The sequence below is a fragment of the Aythya marila genome (genome assembly GCF_965140915.1).
Source record: "Aythya marila genome assembly, chromosome: 18".
NCBI lineage: Eukaryota > Metazoa > Chordata > Aves > Anseriformes > Anatidae > Aythya > Aythya marila.
Window position 1 is genome coordinate 10,405,000 of NC_139059.1, and position 16,310 is coordinate 10,421,309.

At 51.2% G+C, this 16,310-nt stretch overlaps 1 protein-coding gene across 2 annotated transcripts; it reads right to left on the reverse strand.

The window, feature by feature from the left end:
- On the reverse strand, positions 1 to 15,642 carry TEKT3 (tektin 3). 2 transcript variants are annotated; one of them, XM_082775225.1, is made up of 8 exons: positions 15,598 to 15,642; positions 6,038 to 6,645; positions 5,436 to 5,519; positions 4,005 to 4,075; positions 3,647 to 3,790; positions 2,137 to 2,359; positions 1,817 to 1,971; positions 1 to 307 (listed from the first exon to the last, which is right to left on the reverse strand). In XM_082775225.1, the coding sequence occupies exons 2-8, from the start codon at positions 6,614 to 6,616 to the stop codon at positions 91 to 93; spliced, it is 1,473 nt and encodes a 490-aa protein (XP_082631351.1). In that variant the 5' UTR covers positions 6,617 to 6,645; positions 15,598 to 15,642; the 3' UTR covers positions 1 to 90. The 2 variants fall into 2 exon arrangements, with proteins under 2 accessions (XP_082631351.1, XP_082631352.1); XM_082775226.1 differs by lacking the exon at positions 15,598 to 15,642 and adding an exon at positions 14,723 to 14,753.
- Positions 15,643 to 16,310: the final 668 nt, after the last annotated feature.

A 16,310-nucleotide genomic window follows, 5' to 3' on the forward strand; every position in this document is an offset into this window, starting at 1 on the left:
TCGGGAAGTCTGACCGTGGATATTCAAGGTATCCTAGCAGAACTGAGAAGACATCCCACAACAGGCAGGGGGAGCGGGGCTGAGCCCAGCCTAGACGTACCCCACCAGCCGTGCCGTGCAGGGGAAGCTCTTGCGCATCCCCATGCACTTCTCCTGGTCAATGAAGAGAGAGTTGGCTTTGACAGCCAGGTCGTGCTCCAGGACTGCTTTGGACCGGACCAACGTCTGCAGCGTGTCCTCAGCATCCCTCAGGCGCTGCTGCAGGCTCTGGATCGTCTCATCGAGTTCGTGGACCTCATTGACGAGGCTGGGGAACAGCAAGAAACCTCATGAGCATTGAGGCAGAAGGATTTCTCCCTTCGGTGAGGTCAGATTAACTCGACCCTGTTTTCTGGCAGCCGTGCATGAAAGCTGAGGGCTGGGCTGCTCCTCCGCGTGGAAGCCGAGGGCAGGAGGCTGCACCAGGGCAGGGAGCCCCAGTGGTTTCCTGTTCCCCTTCGGGTTTGCGGCTTTGTCTGTTCACCCTCCTGGATTTCCCTGGGTAAGGGTCCTCCCCACACCCAAAGACACACAGCCAGCAGCAGAGGAGAGTTGCGAGAGGCTAAAAGTGAATGTGAAACTAGTGGAAGACAGAAAAAATAAATAAATAAATAAAATAATAAAATGGAAAAATAAAACAGCAGCAAGTGAGATGTTAAAGAGGGTCAAGAGCTGGGTGTTCTGAGAAAGCTTAAAATTGCTTTTCAAAGATTTCCCTTTGGATCAGGCCAAGGGGCGGCCCAGGCAGGGAGCTCAGCCCCCTCCTTGCTGCATGGGGGTGGCTGCTCGGGACACCCTTGGGTGCCTGGCTTCTCCTCCAGGCAGAGACAGCATCGGGGTGATGTTAATGAGAGGAGAGCGGAGGTGGCATCAGGACGGGTAAGACACAAAGTAGGAAGTGGCTGAGCTCTCCTCTGGTGTTCTTCCTTTCTCTGAGAAAGGGGAAGACCCCTCCAGATTCACAAACCCACCAGCTCCCACCCAGTAAACTGTCCAGCTTAGGTTTGTTTTTCCTTCTGTCCCTACAGCAGCAGCAAGGTCACCGCCAGGGGCCAGGGAGACAATTCCCTTATCTGTGAAACATCCTCGCTTCTGCCTCTTGGGGAAGCTGCTGGTTTTGGCCTGCCTTCCTCTCAGAGTGCTTGGTAACCTTGGAAGGCTGAAGGCTGAAGGAGGAGGAGGAGGCACGGAAGGAAGCCCTGGCCAAGCCTCTCCTGCTGACGGGGCAGATAAGACCTTGAAGGAATGCCAAGAAGCAGTTGCGCAGCCTGCCCCAGTCTTCCAGGAGCCTCCCACGATCCTGCACTCAAGAGTTTTTGTTTTCCACTGTCCCCAGGGCAGGTGAGGACAGTCCTTGCAGCTACCTGCTTCTCCTTGTGTTGCACCTTTCTTACTGTTACCCCAGGGGAAGGAGCTGAGTGCTCTCAGGGTGATGCTATGGGGGAGCAAGAGGCTTATCCTTCCAAACAGGGCACATCCAACCATGGGGAGGAGGACATTGATCCAAGTGGGATCAATTCAGATCAATTTAGCCCCTCATGGGGTAGCATCAGGCTGTACCTGGCCATGATGTGGCCATGGCACAAGAGCCTTCTCTGTGGGTGCAAAGCTCTCCCAGCACCAGGGATGCTTGCTCAGTGCTTTCTACTATATGCATTTAAACAAGGACTATATAGAAAAAAATAGACCCCAGTCAGTTTTGTCACCCAGTGATGTTCCTGAGGGCCACCACTGGTGACTCCTCGTGGGTGCTGCCAGCCCCACGCTCCTGCCTTACCGCAGCTGGGCGCTGTCCCGGCACAGCTCCACGTGGGGCCTCCGCGTGCGCTCGTCCAGCCGGGTCTGAGCGACTTTTAGCGGAGGCACTTTGTCCCTAATGGCTTTTCGGATGGCTTCGATGCTCATCTCGATCTGGAAGATTTCCTGCAGTGTCTGGCATGAAAAAGAAACAGGTGCATAAATTCAAAAGTGCATTCTCAAATAACAGCATCGTTTCCCATTTCCCTGGACCTGGGCCAGGTCTGCATGGAGGTTTTTGCTTGGGAGACACCACTGAGAAGAGAGCATTTTACACCAGAAGGGAAGGGCTGAGGGCACCTTGGCCAGGTGGGTCTGAATCTTGCTCTTGGCGTCGGCTGTCTCGGCGATGCGGTTGGTGAAGGCGACGTTCACGCTGTTGAACTGATTCCACATCTCATTGGCAGTTACCACCAGCAGGTTCTCGATCTCGTCCCGCAGCTTGGCAGAGGCTGCCCGCTCGCTCTGGGAGCGCAGGATGTTGTCGTCCGTAAACTTGGCCCAGGAATCTGGCACTGAGATGCTGTGGGAGGAAAGGGGAGGCCCCCGGTGGCCCCATGCTGCTGGAGCTGCCCATGGGCAGGCAGGGATGCCACCAGGTTAGGTTAAACACAACCTCCCAGGGATCCGTGCTCTTTGACCACATGAAAGTTAAACACCTGGACACCATTCATCCCATAAAGCTTATCAAATACTGACATGTCCATGACAACTCTGCAATAATTAGGAAGGCTCACACAAACAGTAGATTCCCATAGAAAGAATGAGATTTTAATCAGCCCTCATATTTACATGTTAATGGCATTAAAGTGCCAAGTGATTCACAGCTCTGTGACAACACACAGACTGCACTGACTCATTTTGCTCGTAACTTATCTCAATTTCGTACAAAACTGAATGAGCATTAGATAATACTCGATTCCCTGTCTGTGCACTCGGGATGGAGTTCACGCCTGTGCAGCAGTCCAGAACAAGGTCAACAAAAGCCTCAAATTCCACTTAAGCTCCATTTAAAACATGCTGATCCTCTGCACATTTTACCCCTTCTGAATTTCAGCATCAATCCTTTGCAATTCATTTGACTGTCTAAATATGTCTGAGCTCTGTTGTGAAGAATTATTCAAGCACCAGAAAAAAACGACTCAATCCATGTGTGTCCCCCCCCAACAACTGCATGTGTCTGTGTGCACAGCAGATTTATCCCCTGAGCCCTTTGCCACTCGCAGCATATCTCTGCGAGTGCTGCTTTAGGTCATCGTTCATTTATTGCAGAGCCAAAGCTGAATTCCTGGCACCCAAAAGCATCTGAACTTTGTCCCAGGACCATGCTCTCTACTCCTTTATCTTCTGTGCCATCTGGGCTCCCTGCCAGCACCTCTGCCAGCAGGGGTGAGCCCCCAGATGTTATGTCAATGAAGAGCACTTGGGAAGCAGCGACACAGCCTTGGACATGTGCACGGACCTAACGAGGTGCGTCGCAGTGCTGAGCTGAATTCATTTTCAGGCTGATCTCTGCACCCTGATCTAATGTTTAATTAGGTGGGACGCACTTCATTCTGCTTTTTCTCTCTAAACCTTGTTCTTTGAGCCACCCAGTACAGAGGGCTGGGCTGGATATGGCATGCCAAGGCACAGGGGATGGGGACAGCCGGCGCTGTGCCAGAACAGCCAGTGCCGTGCTAGGACAGCCATCGCTGTGCCAGGACAGCCACCACCATGCCAGGAGTGCCATCACCGTGCCAGGACAGCCACTACCACCCCAGGAGTGCCACCACACCCCTGGGACCCGCAGGTGCTGGAGAGCACTCACGTGGCATCGACCCGCTCCACCCCACGGTAGTAGCTGATGCCGTCAGAGGTGTTCCTCAGGTGGTGGCACTTGTCATCGATGCGGTAGGCCGTCTGCTTGTTGGCCAGGTCCCTCTCCACCTCATGCTGGGCCGCCCTGTTGGACCTTTGGCAAGGAAAGAGCAGCCATCAGTGTCCTGCGTGGCTCAGGGCTTTCCCCCAGGACTGCGGGCTCCCACGAGCATCACCACTTCTTTGTATAGGGCTGACAGAGGGGTTTGCATCTACAGGATGGGGTAAGGGTGGGGGTCTGCTGGGGTTCACGTTACAGGTGCAAAGTTACTTCAGCCCTGCCGCATGAGCTGGGAGCTGTCCCTTACGCGAGCTGGGCTTTCGCCCTGTCCAGGAAGCGCTGCATCCTCTCCTGGCACGACCTGATGACGTCCACCTCCTGGGCAGAGACAAAGCACATCAACATCAGTGTTGGTCCTGGTCATACTCATCCCCTCTGGCCTCTCTAGCCCTGGTGTAGTGACCAGGAGGGGGACAGGACAGTGCCATGGCCACAGCCGCAGCCTTTGCCCTGACTTTCGGGGGGTGGCCAAGCATTTTGTCATCTTGATTTCCACTCCAAGAGGTGGTTAGTGCCGCACTGTGGCAGCAAGGCTAGATCCTGACCTGGTCTGATTGTTCATAGCAGTTACCTGGATGAGCTACACAACCATCCCCAATCAGCACCTGCCCTTTTTGCTCCCGGAATGTTTTCTACCCCAGGAGAGATCCCATACAAATGGGACAAGGGGATTTTCCTTCAATGCGAATTCCCAGCCACTTCTAAGAATGAGACTGGAGGAAGGCATGTGCTGCTCAGCACTCTCCTGACCTCAGCACACCTCCGTCACATTTGTACAGCCCCAGATCCTGGAGGCAGTGATCAGGAGGCTCCAAAACAGGTAATTTTTAAGCTCTCCTGTTTGTAACAACCAGCTGAAAAGCACGGCCTAAATGTGTCCTCAACACTTGAAATCCAAACAGCCATTATAAAGATACCAACTCTGACTATTTTCCTAAAATCTCATGACCTTTAAACCAATCTGCTAATTTTTTAGGGCCTGACTCATAAGAAAAAATCTTCTAACAGAGCAGTGGCTTCACAGTCCCAGGGGCTGCCGTTTCCTTCCCAGCTTCACGAGGCCCTCGCAGTGATTGTGCTTTGCTGTACCCTGGGTTAGGATCCCATCTTCTGTGCCAACTCTCATCTTGTTTGCTTTTATTCATAATTTAAAGCAGACTATATGAAGGCAGGCAGGAGTGCACGTTTTTATGGTTTCTATAAAATGTACTGCTTAAGTACACAGAGCGGCAGTCCTGCTGCAGCCGCGCTGCTCTGAGCAAAGCAAAGCTGGGGGTAGATGTAATATTTTTATTAGACTGGCTAGTACAGCTGGAAAAAGCAGAGAAGCTGTCAGCCACACACTGCCTCCCCTCTATCTGTACGTGCATATCTGTGTGTGCTGAGATGCATGTAGGTGCTGTGCGGGCAGGGCTCTGGGGTGCAGGACATGGGGCAAGAAGACAGGGACAGAAACTGCTTGAAGGGGGACCAGGACCTCTGCATGCTGCACAAAGACACAGCTGCTTTCCAGTAAGTTAGGGAAAGTCTTACCCCAAAATGTGGGTGTGCTGTTGATGGACACACCATCCCTTGGCCCAGGGACTGAGGGGTTTAGTGCCCAAGAGCCAGCTATGGAACAGGTAGGGCAGTTTAGGCAGAAGGAGCTCTAGCACACGCTCTGTGCTGCCAGACTCACTGTGAAGAGCTCTTTCTCCACGTTGTCGTGCACCAGGTCGATGCCCATCCTCTTCTCCCGGTGGAGCAAGCACTCCTGAGCGACCTGTTGGGGACATGCCAAGCTACAGGGACAGGGTCCCGTCCTCCAGTAATGTAAGAGAAAAGAAATTGGAGGTGGGCACAGAGAGGAAAAACGTGTCCGGGGCAGGGTTTAGCTGGCAATGAGCAGCTGAGCTGCAACATCAGCATTACGTTGTACGAGGAGTGCACGTGGCCCTGGTGCACCCGCAGCTGTGCACGGGGACCCGGGTCTGGCTGGAAGCTGACCTCACCCGAGCCACGTAGCACGACACGGGCTTTCCTATCCCAACACAAGATGTTGGATATACTACTAATAAAAATATTTGGTTAAGCAAATAGTGTTCTGATGTGCTCAGCATGCCCTGATAGGGGATGCAGCAGATGGCGAGGGGCTTGTTTACTGCTGACTTAACTAACGGTCCCTTAATAAAAACTTTCTAGACGTTACGGGGCTCCAATGAAACTTAATTAGACGTTTGAATGGCTGCAGATGTCTCAGCAGCAGTCTGCAGTGTGCAGCCCGCTGGGCACAGCGCTCACCTGGAGCGGGGCCTCGGTCTCTGCCAGGGCTCTTTCCAGCCGCCTCTTCATGTCTGAGAGTGCGTTGGTCTCCCCGATCATCTCATCCAGCTCATGGCAGAGCTCTGACTTCCAAAAGTCTATGTCATTGACACGCTCTCCCAGGTTTTTGGTGCTCTCCGTCTGTGTTTTCTTCGTCTGCTGGTACTTGTCCTGAATCAGGCGGGAGGTGTCGACCCTGAGGTTCTCTGAGTTGTGCCGGGACGTCTCCGACTCCCTGTAGTTGGTGAGGTTGGAGCGGTACCAGTCATCGGGGGTGTACCGGGTGAAAAGGGACGTCCTGTTGGAAACGAACGGCAGCATCTTGCTGGGGGTGAGCCCCTGGGCGCTTCCAGAAAAGGGAGCCAAAGTGGGATTGATGGCAGCCGTCCTATAGTAGGCGCTGGGTGCCCAGGGAAGGCTGAAGCTCTGAGGCAAGGGGTAGTAAGGAAAACGGTTCTTGTAGCTCGAAGCCATGGTGCTGATGGCAGGCAGAAAGTTGGTGGGGGTCGACCTCGGGTGGGCATGAGTTGCCGTCAAGGGCGAGCCGATGAGCTCCATGCTTGGTCGCTGCTCTTAGGGCAGGGGTCCTGCAGGGGGAGGAGGCAGGAGTCGCACTCAGCAAGCATTTCTTGTAGCAACACAAGCAACGTACAACACCGAGAGCAAGCACGCAGCACCCACACAGCGCCCAAACGGGCTTAGAGCTCTCGAAAGCAAATCCCTCCTGACAGCATCCCGAGCACTTGTATATACAAGGATTTGGCTTTGTTGTTAGTATCTGGTGTCAGGTCTTGAAAAGCAGAGAGAAACAAATCATCGCTGCTGAGGAGAATGACAGATATTATGCCTTCATTTTCCTTAAATCTGTCATTCCAATGAAACTGTAGTTGCTGATTCTCTGCTGTTCATTTGTTTCTTTTGGCCGGCATATCTGCTGATCTTACAGTGCTCCAGATGTGATTTTCCCTTTAAAAGTTCCATTACCGGCCCTGATAGCTGTGTCCCTTTGGACATGCAGCTGCTACCAACCCAGCGTGATTTGTGGGTGAGGGACTCTGTCCTCACTGCACCCTCACTTGCACTAAAAGCTCAAACGAGGAGCATGCAGGCAAGCTGAGCTGTGCAGAACTACACTCAAATTCGAAGAAACTCCCACCAATTTTACTTAAAAAAAAAAAAGACATCTCTCTTGACTTGCAAAAGATGAAAAATGTCTGTGTTGCAGCCAATGTCAAATAAATGCACTTGGAAAGGAGAAATCATCCCACAGTCTTTTGGGAGCAGCTCGTAAACGTCAGCAACCCAAGGCAGTAACCCAGAGCAAAGCAGCCCAGGGAGACTGGCACCACTGGACGCCCTCACGGGTGGGGGGAGCTCCTCAGCCAGGTGAGAACAGAAATACAAGTCAGAGGGCCAGATAAAGTACCTAGAGCACCTAACCCAAGGACACGTGCTCAGGAGGGTTTCTTGTGCTTGATACAGAGCTCTTGCATGGTTGCAAGTGTCACCCACAGGCAGAATAAGTCACCTCGGCCATCATAGCCTGCTGCTGTGGTACATGGACATGTCCTGCCCCAAATACCACCCCATCCACATCCCACCCAGCCTGGCCAGAGCCCTGCTGAAAGGCTGGGACACCAGCGTGCCACAAGGCCCATGGATGGCAGGGGTTTTGACACGAGGCATTGCTAAATCCTGTTTGCTACTGCATGCAGTCAACATTATCCCTTTAAAAATAGGCCATTTGCATGCAGTGAACTGGCTGTTATTCTAGAACAAAGTGTCCACACAAGCAATCACATGACGAGCTTTAATTGCTCCTCTTGGGCTACCCTGATCAATTTGCATGAGTAGGCAAGCTGAGAGAGGCCGGCCTGTTTTAGAAATTATAAAACCCTTGGGGAAAAGAGGGGTTTTTGCTTCTAGTCAGCTCTGCAACAAAGAGCACCTCTACAAAAGGCAGGACCAACAACTACTCATGGTTTCCTACCAAAATGCTTAAAAGAGGATGGATGGGCAAGGGAGAGATGAGCAGGTCCTGTGCCCTGGTGGCACCGCCAGGCTGCTGGCAGCGGGTGACACTCGCTGTGTCTCCGGTGCCCGCAATGGTTTGATACATTCATGTGAGCGCTGATCAAAATGCAGCTATTAAATAAATGCATGGCACAGACAGGAGAATAACAGGTCCTGCAGCTAGGGTAAGTCAGAGGAAAATAGGGATGAGTCAGAGGGGAAATGTGCCCAGCCTGCAGCTGGGAAATCATTGAACTTTGCAGATGGTATTTTCAAGCTGTGCCCGATTTTGGCCTCTCTCGCCTGGCTGCCCCAGTACCTGAGTCCAGGGCAGCAGAGCTGCAGGCACCGAGCCTCGGCCCCGGGGTCTGACCTGGCCCAAGCAGAGCTGGGACAGGCAGCGGGAAACTCACACCCTCGGGTTTAACAAAAATATATTTGCAAACACGAAGCCAGTCTGGCAGAACCGAGGACGAAATGTCTGTGCTCGGGTCCAACAAAAACCTCTGTGCGTGCCGGTTCCCACAAAGCCGTCCCTTCAGCCCTTTTGTCCCTGCTGGGTTTCACCCAGCTCAGTGCTACTTTTTGTACCTGAGAAACAGCCTTCAGAGAGGAGACAACTTCCCTGGCTCCCACCCTGTACGTAAATTATTCTCTTTCAGATCCTGATATATGTATCTTTAGAAAAGGAGAAAAAAAGCCCTTGGGAATGGATTGGGGTTGTATTTCCCTGCATTTCCAGCTGAAATAAATGTTCCTTCCTCCCCCTTGGGATAAACTGCCCTCAGGTGACACTTTCTGCCCCCCTGAACACAGATGCTCTGGAGCCCCCGACCACCTGAGCACATGCTTTGGGGCATAAGAGGTACCACCCCAATGATAACTGGAGGGGATTAGGAAAAATATCTACTTCTAACACCCCCATTACTCCCAGTTAAAGCATACACTTACCTCTGCTGCCTGGGTGGGTGCTCAGGGGGTGCCCGGGGGCTGCCACTCACCACCGTGCTGTCGGGCTGGGTGGCAGCAGCGCTGGGTGCTGCAGCATCCCCAGCACCCGGCCACCAGGGACACAGGACCTGGGGGGGCGTTGCTACGGGCGCTGGGTGCTCAGTGACCGGATTCTGCCTGGGCAACCTCCTGCAGCTGCTATGGCAACCTGGGGATGCTGTTGGGCAATGCAGCATTCTCAGCGGGCATCCTAGTGCCTGCTCTGGGCAACCTACTACCCGCACCGGGCAACTCAGTGCAGCACCTGGGCAACTCAGTGATGGCTCTGGGCAACTTAGTACTGGCCCTGGGCTACTTGCTGCTGGCCCTGAGCAATCCAGTGCAGCTGTTGGGCAACCCAGTGCCCTAAATGCACCACCCAGTTCAGCCTCTGGGCTATGTAGTGACTGTGCTGGGCAACTTGATCCCACCCCTGGGCAACCATGTGCTGGCCTCAGATATCCTAGTGTTAGTGCTGGTGCTCCTGGGCCAGCCTTACATCACACTTTACCCAGGGGAAACATTTCCCTTGGCTTCATTTTATCCCTTTAGACTAACTGTCAGCAATGCGGATGGTAAATCAAATATTCAGGCTGATGTTTGTCCTTTCGTATTCCATTGTCAGTTTCTTCTCATTTTCCCGCCTATTGCAGTCACTGACTGAGACGGTACCAAAATGCTTTACAGCCTCTCGTGAGCAGAAATCCAGGAATCCTTGCCTCTTTGCCAAAGATCCGACAGAAAAAATAATTCAGTCCAACTGCTTCGCGTATACAAAGCTCAGCATGCTTTGATTTCACTTTAAACACACATCTTGCTTTAGCTGGGTGAAGAATCAACTTAATCAAACTGAAATAAAAGGCTCAGCACACAAGCTGCTTTTCTGCAGCTCAGCCAGATCTTTCCAGCAGACGATGGGCAGCCTCTGCCCCTCAGCAGGACCCAGCCCAGCTCCATGCCCCCTGCATCCATTCCCTCCTGCACACCCTGTTCAAGCTGATCTGGTTCAGGTGAATCACTGCATGATGAGGGATGCCACTAGTGGTTGTAGGTCACCACACTGCCTCAGAGGCGTTTGCTGGAATTAAGCAGTAATATTTAGATGGCATTGTAAATGGCCCACCGGTAAAGCATTTAGGGAAGGGACTTTCTAGGGATGCATCGGTGGCAGCAGACAGGGACATGAGCACTGTGCTGCAGGGGGACAGAGGGGACATCAGAGTGGGTGAAGCTTTGGTCCCATCACAGCTTCTGCAGTGGATTTTCAAGGGCTTATGATGTGCCTAAAAGCTACAAAGGTGAGGCTTCAGTAAAACTGCCAAATTCACAAGCTGAGTGACTCCAAAGCAAGAAGTTACCAACTGCACCCAGTACGTGAACCCGATACCCCTCATGCTCCAGTAACCACACTGATTTAAGTGGACAGTTCACATCACCACTCATTCCAGTAATTAAACACAGTCTCTTAACTACAACTACGACTTTGACAACAGCAAATTCACTAAAATCACAGACCTCCCACTCCCAGTTCCAGTGGGACATCCCCAGACTTGCTGGACGTGTGAGAACACCACTTGTCCCAAAGCCTTGACCATTTTAGCCCAGAGCCAAAAAAGAAACAAGCGTGGAAGCGCGAGGCTGATGTGACGCACTGGTGCCAGCCCAGGTTCGCCTGCTTGGCTAAACTGGAATTACAAGGGATACATTTAGATACCTAAGTACAAAATCTACTGCCAAAAGCTGTCAATCTTGCTGTCACAGCTCTGCATTCTCACTGCCTATTAATACATCTGGGATCGTAAGCTGCCTTTCTGAAAACACCCAGATCCGGATTCTTTACAGCATCTGTCAAAGAGCCCACAGAACATTGCCCCATCACAGAGCTTTATTCTGCTTTTGAGTGTTCCTCTCTCTCCTTCAAACACTGTATCTGCCTGAAAGGGATCTATTGTCTATGCAATAGCAGAACACTTTTCAAAAGACACATCAATTCATGAAGAACTGAAAAAAAATTAAACCACGTGTGGTGAGTCCTGTGCTGTCATACCGCAGGGCAGGGATGTTCACAGGCAGCACATGCTCACCCTGGCCCAGGGCTATTTTAGGATTCCAACAGCTTTCAAGATTTTATCTATTTGTGAAAGCAAGGCTGGCTTCTAGGGATGAGCTGCACCCATGGGTCCTGCTCTTCGCTCCATCTGGCTGGGAAATGCATGAGACTTTCCAGGGTTTTGCTGGAACCTGTTCCAGTGAAAACTGTGATTGAATATAAAAGATGGAGGGCCAAGGACTCTCCAGGCAAGTCCTGGGATGCCTTGGTCTCTACACATAGCCAGTATAAAAATATGTTTATGGCCACTGCCAAGCCTCTTGCTGCTGTACTGGAGGCTGGGAGCAGCAGGAGGAGGGCTGCAGGGTTGGACACCAAATCTGGAGGAGATTAAGGGGAGGATGAGCAGCTTGGCAAGGAGAAAGAGGTGGCTTTGGGCACATGAAGCCACTGGAGATCATGTAGGGCTCAACCCCTTTCCTCTGCCAACAGCCCTGTGAAGAGCTCAGGACCTTCGCCCATGGCTGGAGAAGCCCAAGCACCTCTGCTGGCCCCTCCAAAGCCCCATGCAGCACCTCAAGTACCACCATTCTGCTGGTGGGACCTGTCAGAAACCCCAGCTCCTGGACCTGCTGGCAGCGCTTCTCTGTGCTCTGCAGGTGGACTGGTAATGCCAAATTCAGATCCGTGGTTAATTCCAGCTCCTTTGAGTCACTTCTTTGGTTTCCTTAAACAGCTACAGAAATGCAGCCCCAACAGGACTGGGCTCCCCTCCCTTGCTCTGGTTTAGCATGGGATGAACTCTACATCATCATCAAGCCTGTTAATGCTGCAATGCAGGTGGGCCCATCTGCATGCTACCATGTTGACAAAGGCTTGAGAAAATATCTTGTGTGTATTGCAGCCCCATCCTGCACCCAGTTCCAACACAGGAGCTGTTCGTAGAAAAACTGATGAAAACATGTATTGTGAAACTTTTTCTTTCTCTGAGGTGGAAGCGTGCTGTAGATACCTTGATGCTTTGAAAGAGACATGGGCAATACACCAAATATTTTGCAGAAATCAGTGGCGATTATCTGAGAGAATCATTTTTATCTATGTGCTTCATGGGAGTTTTTTCACATAAGAGGTGGTTAGTGATTGCTTTCCCAGAACCTGCCTTTTCTGCCAAAGTTCCCCTCTCCTTTTCCATCCTGACTTTCAGCTTAGCAAAACCCTGATTTTCCTACCAATAAACCCAAGGGATACATTCATGCCAACTGCAAGTGAGCAAGGGCAGGCTGCAAAGGGGGGACAAAACAAAACCTCAGACCTCTGCCCTGTCCTACCAATTGCCCTCTGGTCATCCTGGAGCTAGAGCACCAATTCCCACCTCCTCCCACCCTCGTCCTGATGGGGTGAGCAGGTCCCACTTCAGCCCTGCCCCAAAGCAGAAGGTTCAGCCTCCTCTACTGGAAGACAAGTCACCAAATTGGCAAAGGCTCCAAAGAAACAATTGAGTTAAACCAGCAGGACCTGTTGTGTGGAGAAGCACATGACATCGATGCTGACTTACCTCTGTCCCCACACAAAACTGCCCCAGAGCAAAGATGCTCAGGAGCTGCGCGTGGTGTGCAAACAGGAGCCCTCTGCTCCCAGCTTGACCCACGGGGACAGCTGAATGGAGTCCCCTCCCCTAGGGTTAGGCATTGCAGCCTAAAGCATTTCCCTTTATACTCAGTGGGAAGAGATAGGCCTCTACAGAGACCTTTATCTGAACTGCCCTAGGTGCTTTTTTAGGATTAGAGAAACAGTGCAGGGAGAGGTGCATTTCTCCCAAGTCCTGTCAGAGATGCACCGAGTAATACCCAGAGCCTTATGCCTAACTGAGCCAGGGCAGACGAGCCCGACTCTCTCAGAAGAACCATCCTTAGACCTTCAGCAAGGTCAGACCTGCCAAAAAGCTGACCTCAAAGTCTGGGATTCCAAAGATACCAAGCATGGAAAATTGCTTCTTAGGTGATCATCACCTTGAGGCTCTTCACGAAGAAGAAACAGATCAAGATGAGAAAGTAGACTGGTAGATGAATTATTTAGTCTAACCATAGTAGCACATGAGTGAGCTTTCCAAACAATAAATGTGGCATGAATAAATCATCACAAATCCCTCCTTGAGCTCTCGCGATGAGTCACAACCATCAAACCGCAGCTCCTTGCTCTGCCCGCTCAGGGCAGGCTACGCCGCGTGTCCACAAGGGTTGGATGCAGATAACCCACGTAATCCTAGCCGTGTGAACTCAGGAAACACAACGGTTTAGTTTATTGGCAAATTTCTCAGCAGTGCCCAAGTAACTGTAGGAAATAAAAGTGACTTATCTGGGGGAGGGTCTCCCCGTAGCTGCTTGTGGCAGGGCCAGGTCTTGCTTTCTGTGTTGGCTTTGTTGCAAAGTCCAAAGCTGTGGGAAAGATGTGCCTTAAATTGCATCCAGCAAGCAAAGGGCTTGTTCGCACCAGTGTGAAACTGTTATAAAATTCAATCAGCTACACAAACAAATAATATGCATGCAAGCAAGAACGAGACAGTCCTGCGCATACCCGCTGGTTCGCAGTCATATAAAAGGTCTAGACATTGGCATGAAAAAAGACAAAAATATGCACAGAGCAGACGATGCAGAGCGTAACACCACGTCTGGCTCCTCATGGGACCTGCCAGGGGCCTGACGGGGTTTTGTTCTTCCATTTTGTAATAACTGGAATCATTTCAGTGAGCTTGGATGCTGCTCTGTACAGTTTGTTACAGGCTAAGCATGTGCCTATCCCTGCAGAAAGACCCTGCTTCTGCACAGGGTCACATTTCAGGGTTACCTCCTTAGCCACCTCTGGCACACAGAAAATGACTTATCCCCATCCCCAACTAGTTTTCCTTTGTGAATCCCATCTTGATGTGCAGCCCTGGATTTATCAGGTGCAACTTTCCAGCACCCCAGGGGCTGGATTTTTAGAAGAAGGCCAGGCAAAAACCACTCGGAGCCAATGTCACTGTGGTCCCATAACCGATGGAGCGTGAGGAAGGGAGATGAAATCAGTTTCTCTACACTCGCTTTGAAACATCCCACCCGTGAAAGCATTTAACCATGTGCTGTTTATTAACATCCCCACCAGCCCCAGTATTTCAGTGCAATTTAAACACAAACCTAAAATTAAGCCTAAGCATCTGAGATCTGCTGAGTAGAAATGGATGGTTCGTGTGATTAATGCTAGGCACATGCTTTTGTGCTTAGCTGCAGTGAGTTATTGGTGGCCTCTCCATGCTCATATACATTCCCCATTTCTGAGCCAGATGTGAAAGCAATTAGCACAATGGGAAGACTATCTTTAAGTCTGTGGGGCTTTTTATAGGTTGGTGTTTATTTTTGGACCTACTTTCTTGAGGTGAACTTTGGCAGGCTGTTCAAGGACTGGTTTATGTCATGACTGGCTATTGTTTGAAGTTTTTTATTGCTTTGGCAAGGCTTTGGGTTGGAAAGAGGAGGGGGGAGCTTTTGTATTTTTTTTTCTCTGTCATCTTATTCTGGCTACTCTTTAACAGACAGCAAAAGGATCACAAAGTCTCTGGTGCCAATAGGAGCGACCTCAGCTTCTGCCTCCTCAGGAAATAGCAAGGGCTGAAGGCAGTCCTGCTATGGAAGTGCCCAGAAAGGTCATCTGGAAAAAAAGAACAGCCTCATGGAAACTGCTTTTAAAAAGAGGAAAATATAAAAAAAAATCCCTCCTCACTTTTCAGGTCCCCTTGTGGCATGGCCAGGATGCTCTTTCCGCAGCCATATAAATACCTTTCCCTGTGGCACTGCACTCTGGTGAAGAAGCTTTGCCCCTCTGCAGCACCTTATTACACAGCCCCTCACTTGCCCAGGCTGCAGGGCTCACGTCCCCAGGGAATTAACCCCAAGCAGGCCCAGCAGGAGCGGGAGGTCCAGAAGATGGAGGTCCTGGTAGCGCTGCCATCAGCACAGTGCCAGTGAGGCGCTGGGAGCTCTGCGGTTCTCTTCCCCACCCCTAATGCACTCTTCCAGTTCAGGGCAAAGAAAAACACCTCCTGTTGCACAGCTATTTCAGTATGTCCTCAGCAAACACAGTAAAAGTCCCTTGCCTGAACTGCTGCAGCAAACCTGCTGGACACAGCATCAGGAGCCATGCGATGCTGTGTTTAAGCTCCCTTAGCACATCTGCTTGGTTTCTACAGCAGCAATACTGAGTGGGTGATGTGCTGGATGTGCTACAGCCATTAGGGAGGAATTCAGCCAGCCCAGGGCAAAAACAGCCTCGTCCCATCCTTTTTCTGTGCCCTCTGCCTCACTGGGCTTAGGGTACAATTGGGTGCTCACACTTGGGTGCAGAGGTGAGAAAATGCACGGGAGATTCGTCTCCATCCCCACACACCAACCCTGGGACCTCCTGAAGCTGCAGACAAAACTCAACAAAGTAGATATGAGCTGCTGTTACTCACATTTTCCAAAATACAGGAGTCGTCGGCTGGATGGTTCCAGTGCTGCTCTGTTCTGGACACACACACCAAACATTCACAGTGCTTATGAGTGTAGTTATTTAAAAACACCACCCAGTCTGTGCTTGGCTCTGAGCAGAGCTGATTTAAACACTTCAGCTGAGTGTTCACCTGCAGAGTTACTTCTACTGCAAATGAAGCAATAATTCCATGTGGTTGCTATTATTCAGTATCACTCATTAGCTCAAGGGACTTTTATCTCCAGAGGAAATTTCCTCTTATCAGATTTGGCCACTGAAAGCTCTGATGAGCATAAAGCATGCGTAGCTAAGAGCCATTTCAAAATGTGATATGAAATCAAGATATGATTTAGTTGCTGCATAAGGACACCAAAGCAGCCTACCTGCTTGGCCAAGCATTGTGCTGGACGTGGAGCCTGGATCTGCACTGCCTGGTCCTTTCAGAAAATTTGGCTTTCTTGCCACATTCGCAGCTGGCCCTGGGAGCTGTCACAGCCCCAGCCAGGACGCCAGAGATGGACCCTGCAACATTCCCGGCATGAATTTGGGTCCATTCCCAACCACAGCCCAGGCTCGCACCAGCAGTCAGGTCAGCACCACACTGCTGTCTGTACATCAACAGCCGCGGGGGCTTGAGGATTACAGGGGACATTTACTCCTCAAAACTCTTTCCATGCACAGCTGAAAAATAATTAA

Bases quoted from the DNA above. Each gene is read 5' to 3' on its own strand.
- TEKT3 (XM_082775225.1), bottom strand. From the start codon at position 6,616: ATGGAGCTCATCGGCTCGCCCTTGACGGCAACTCATGCCCACCCGAGG. The intron at 5,520-6,037 runs GTGAGCGCTGTG...TGTCCCCAACAG, and splicing joins AGACCGAGGCCCCGCTCCAG to GTCGCTCAGGAGTGCTTGCT. The intron at 1,972-2,136 runs GTGCCCTCAGCC...TTTTCATGCCAG, and splicing joins TTCAGACCCACCTGGCCAAG to ACACTGCAGGAAATCTTCCA.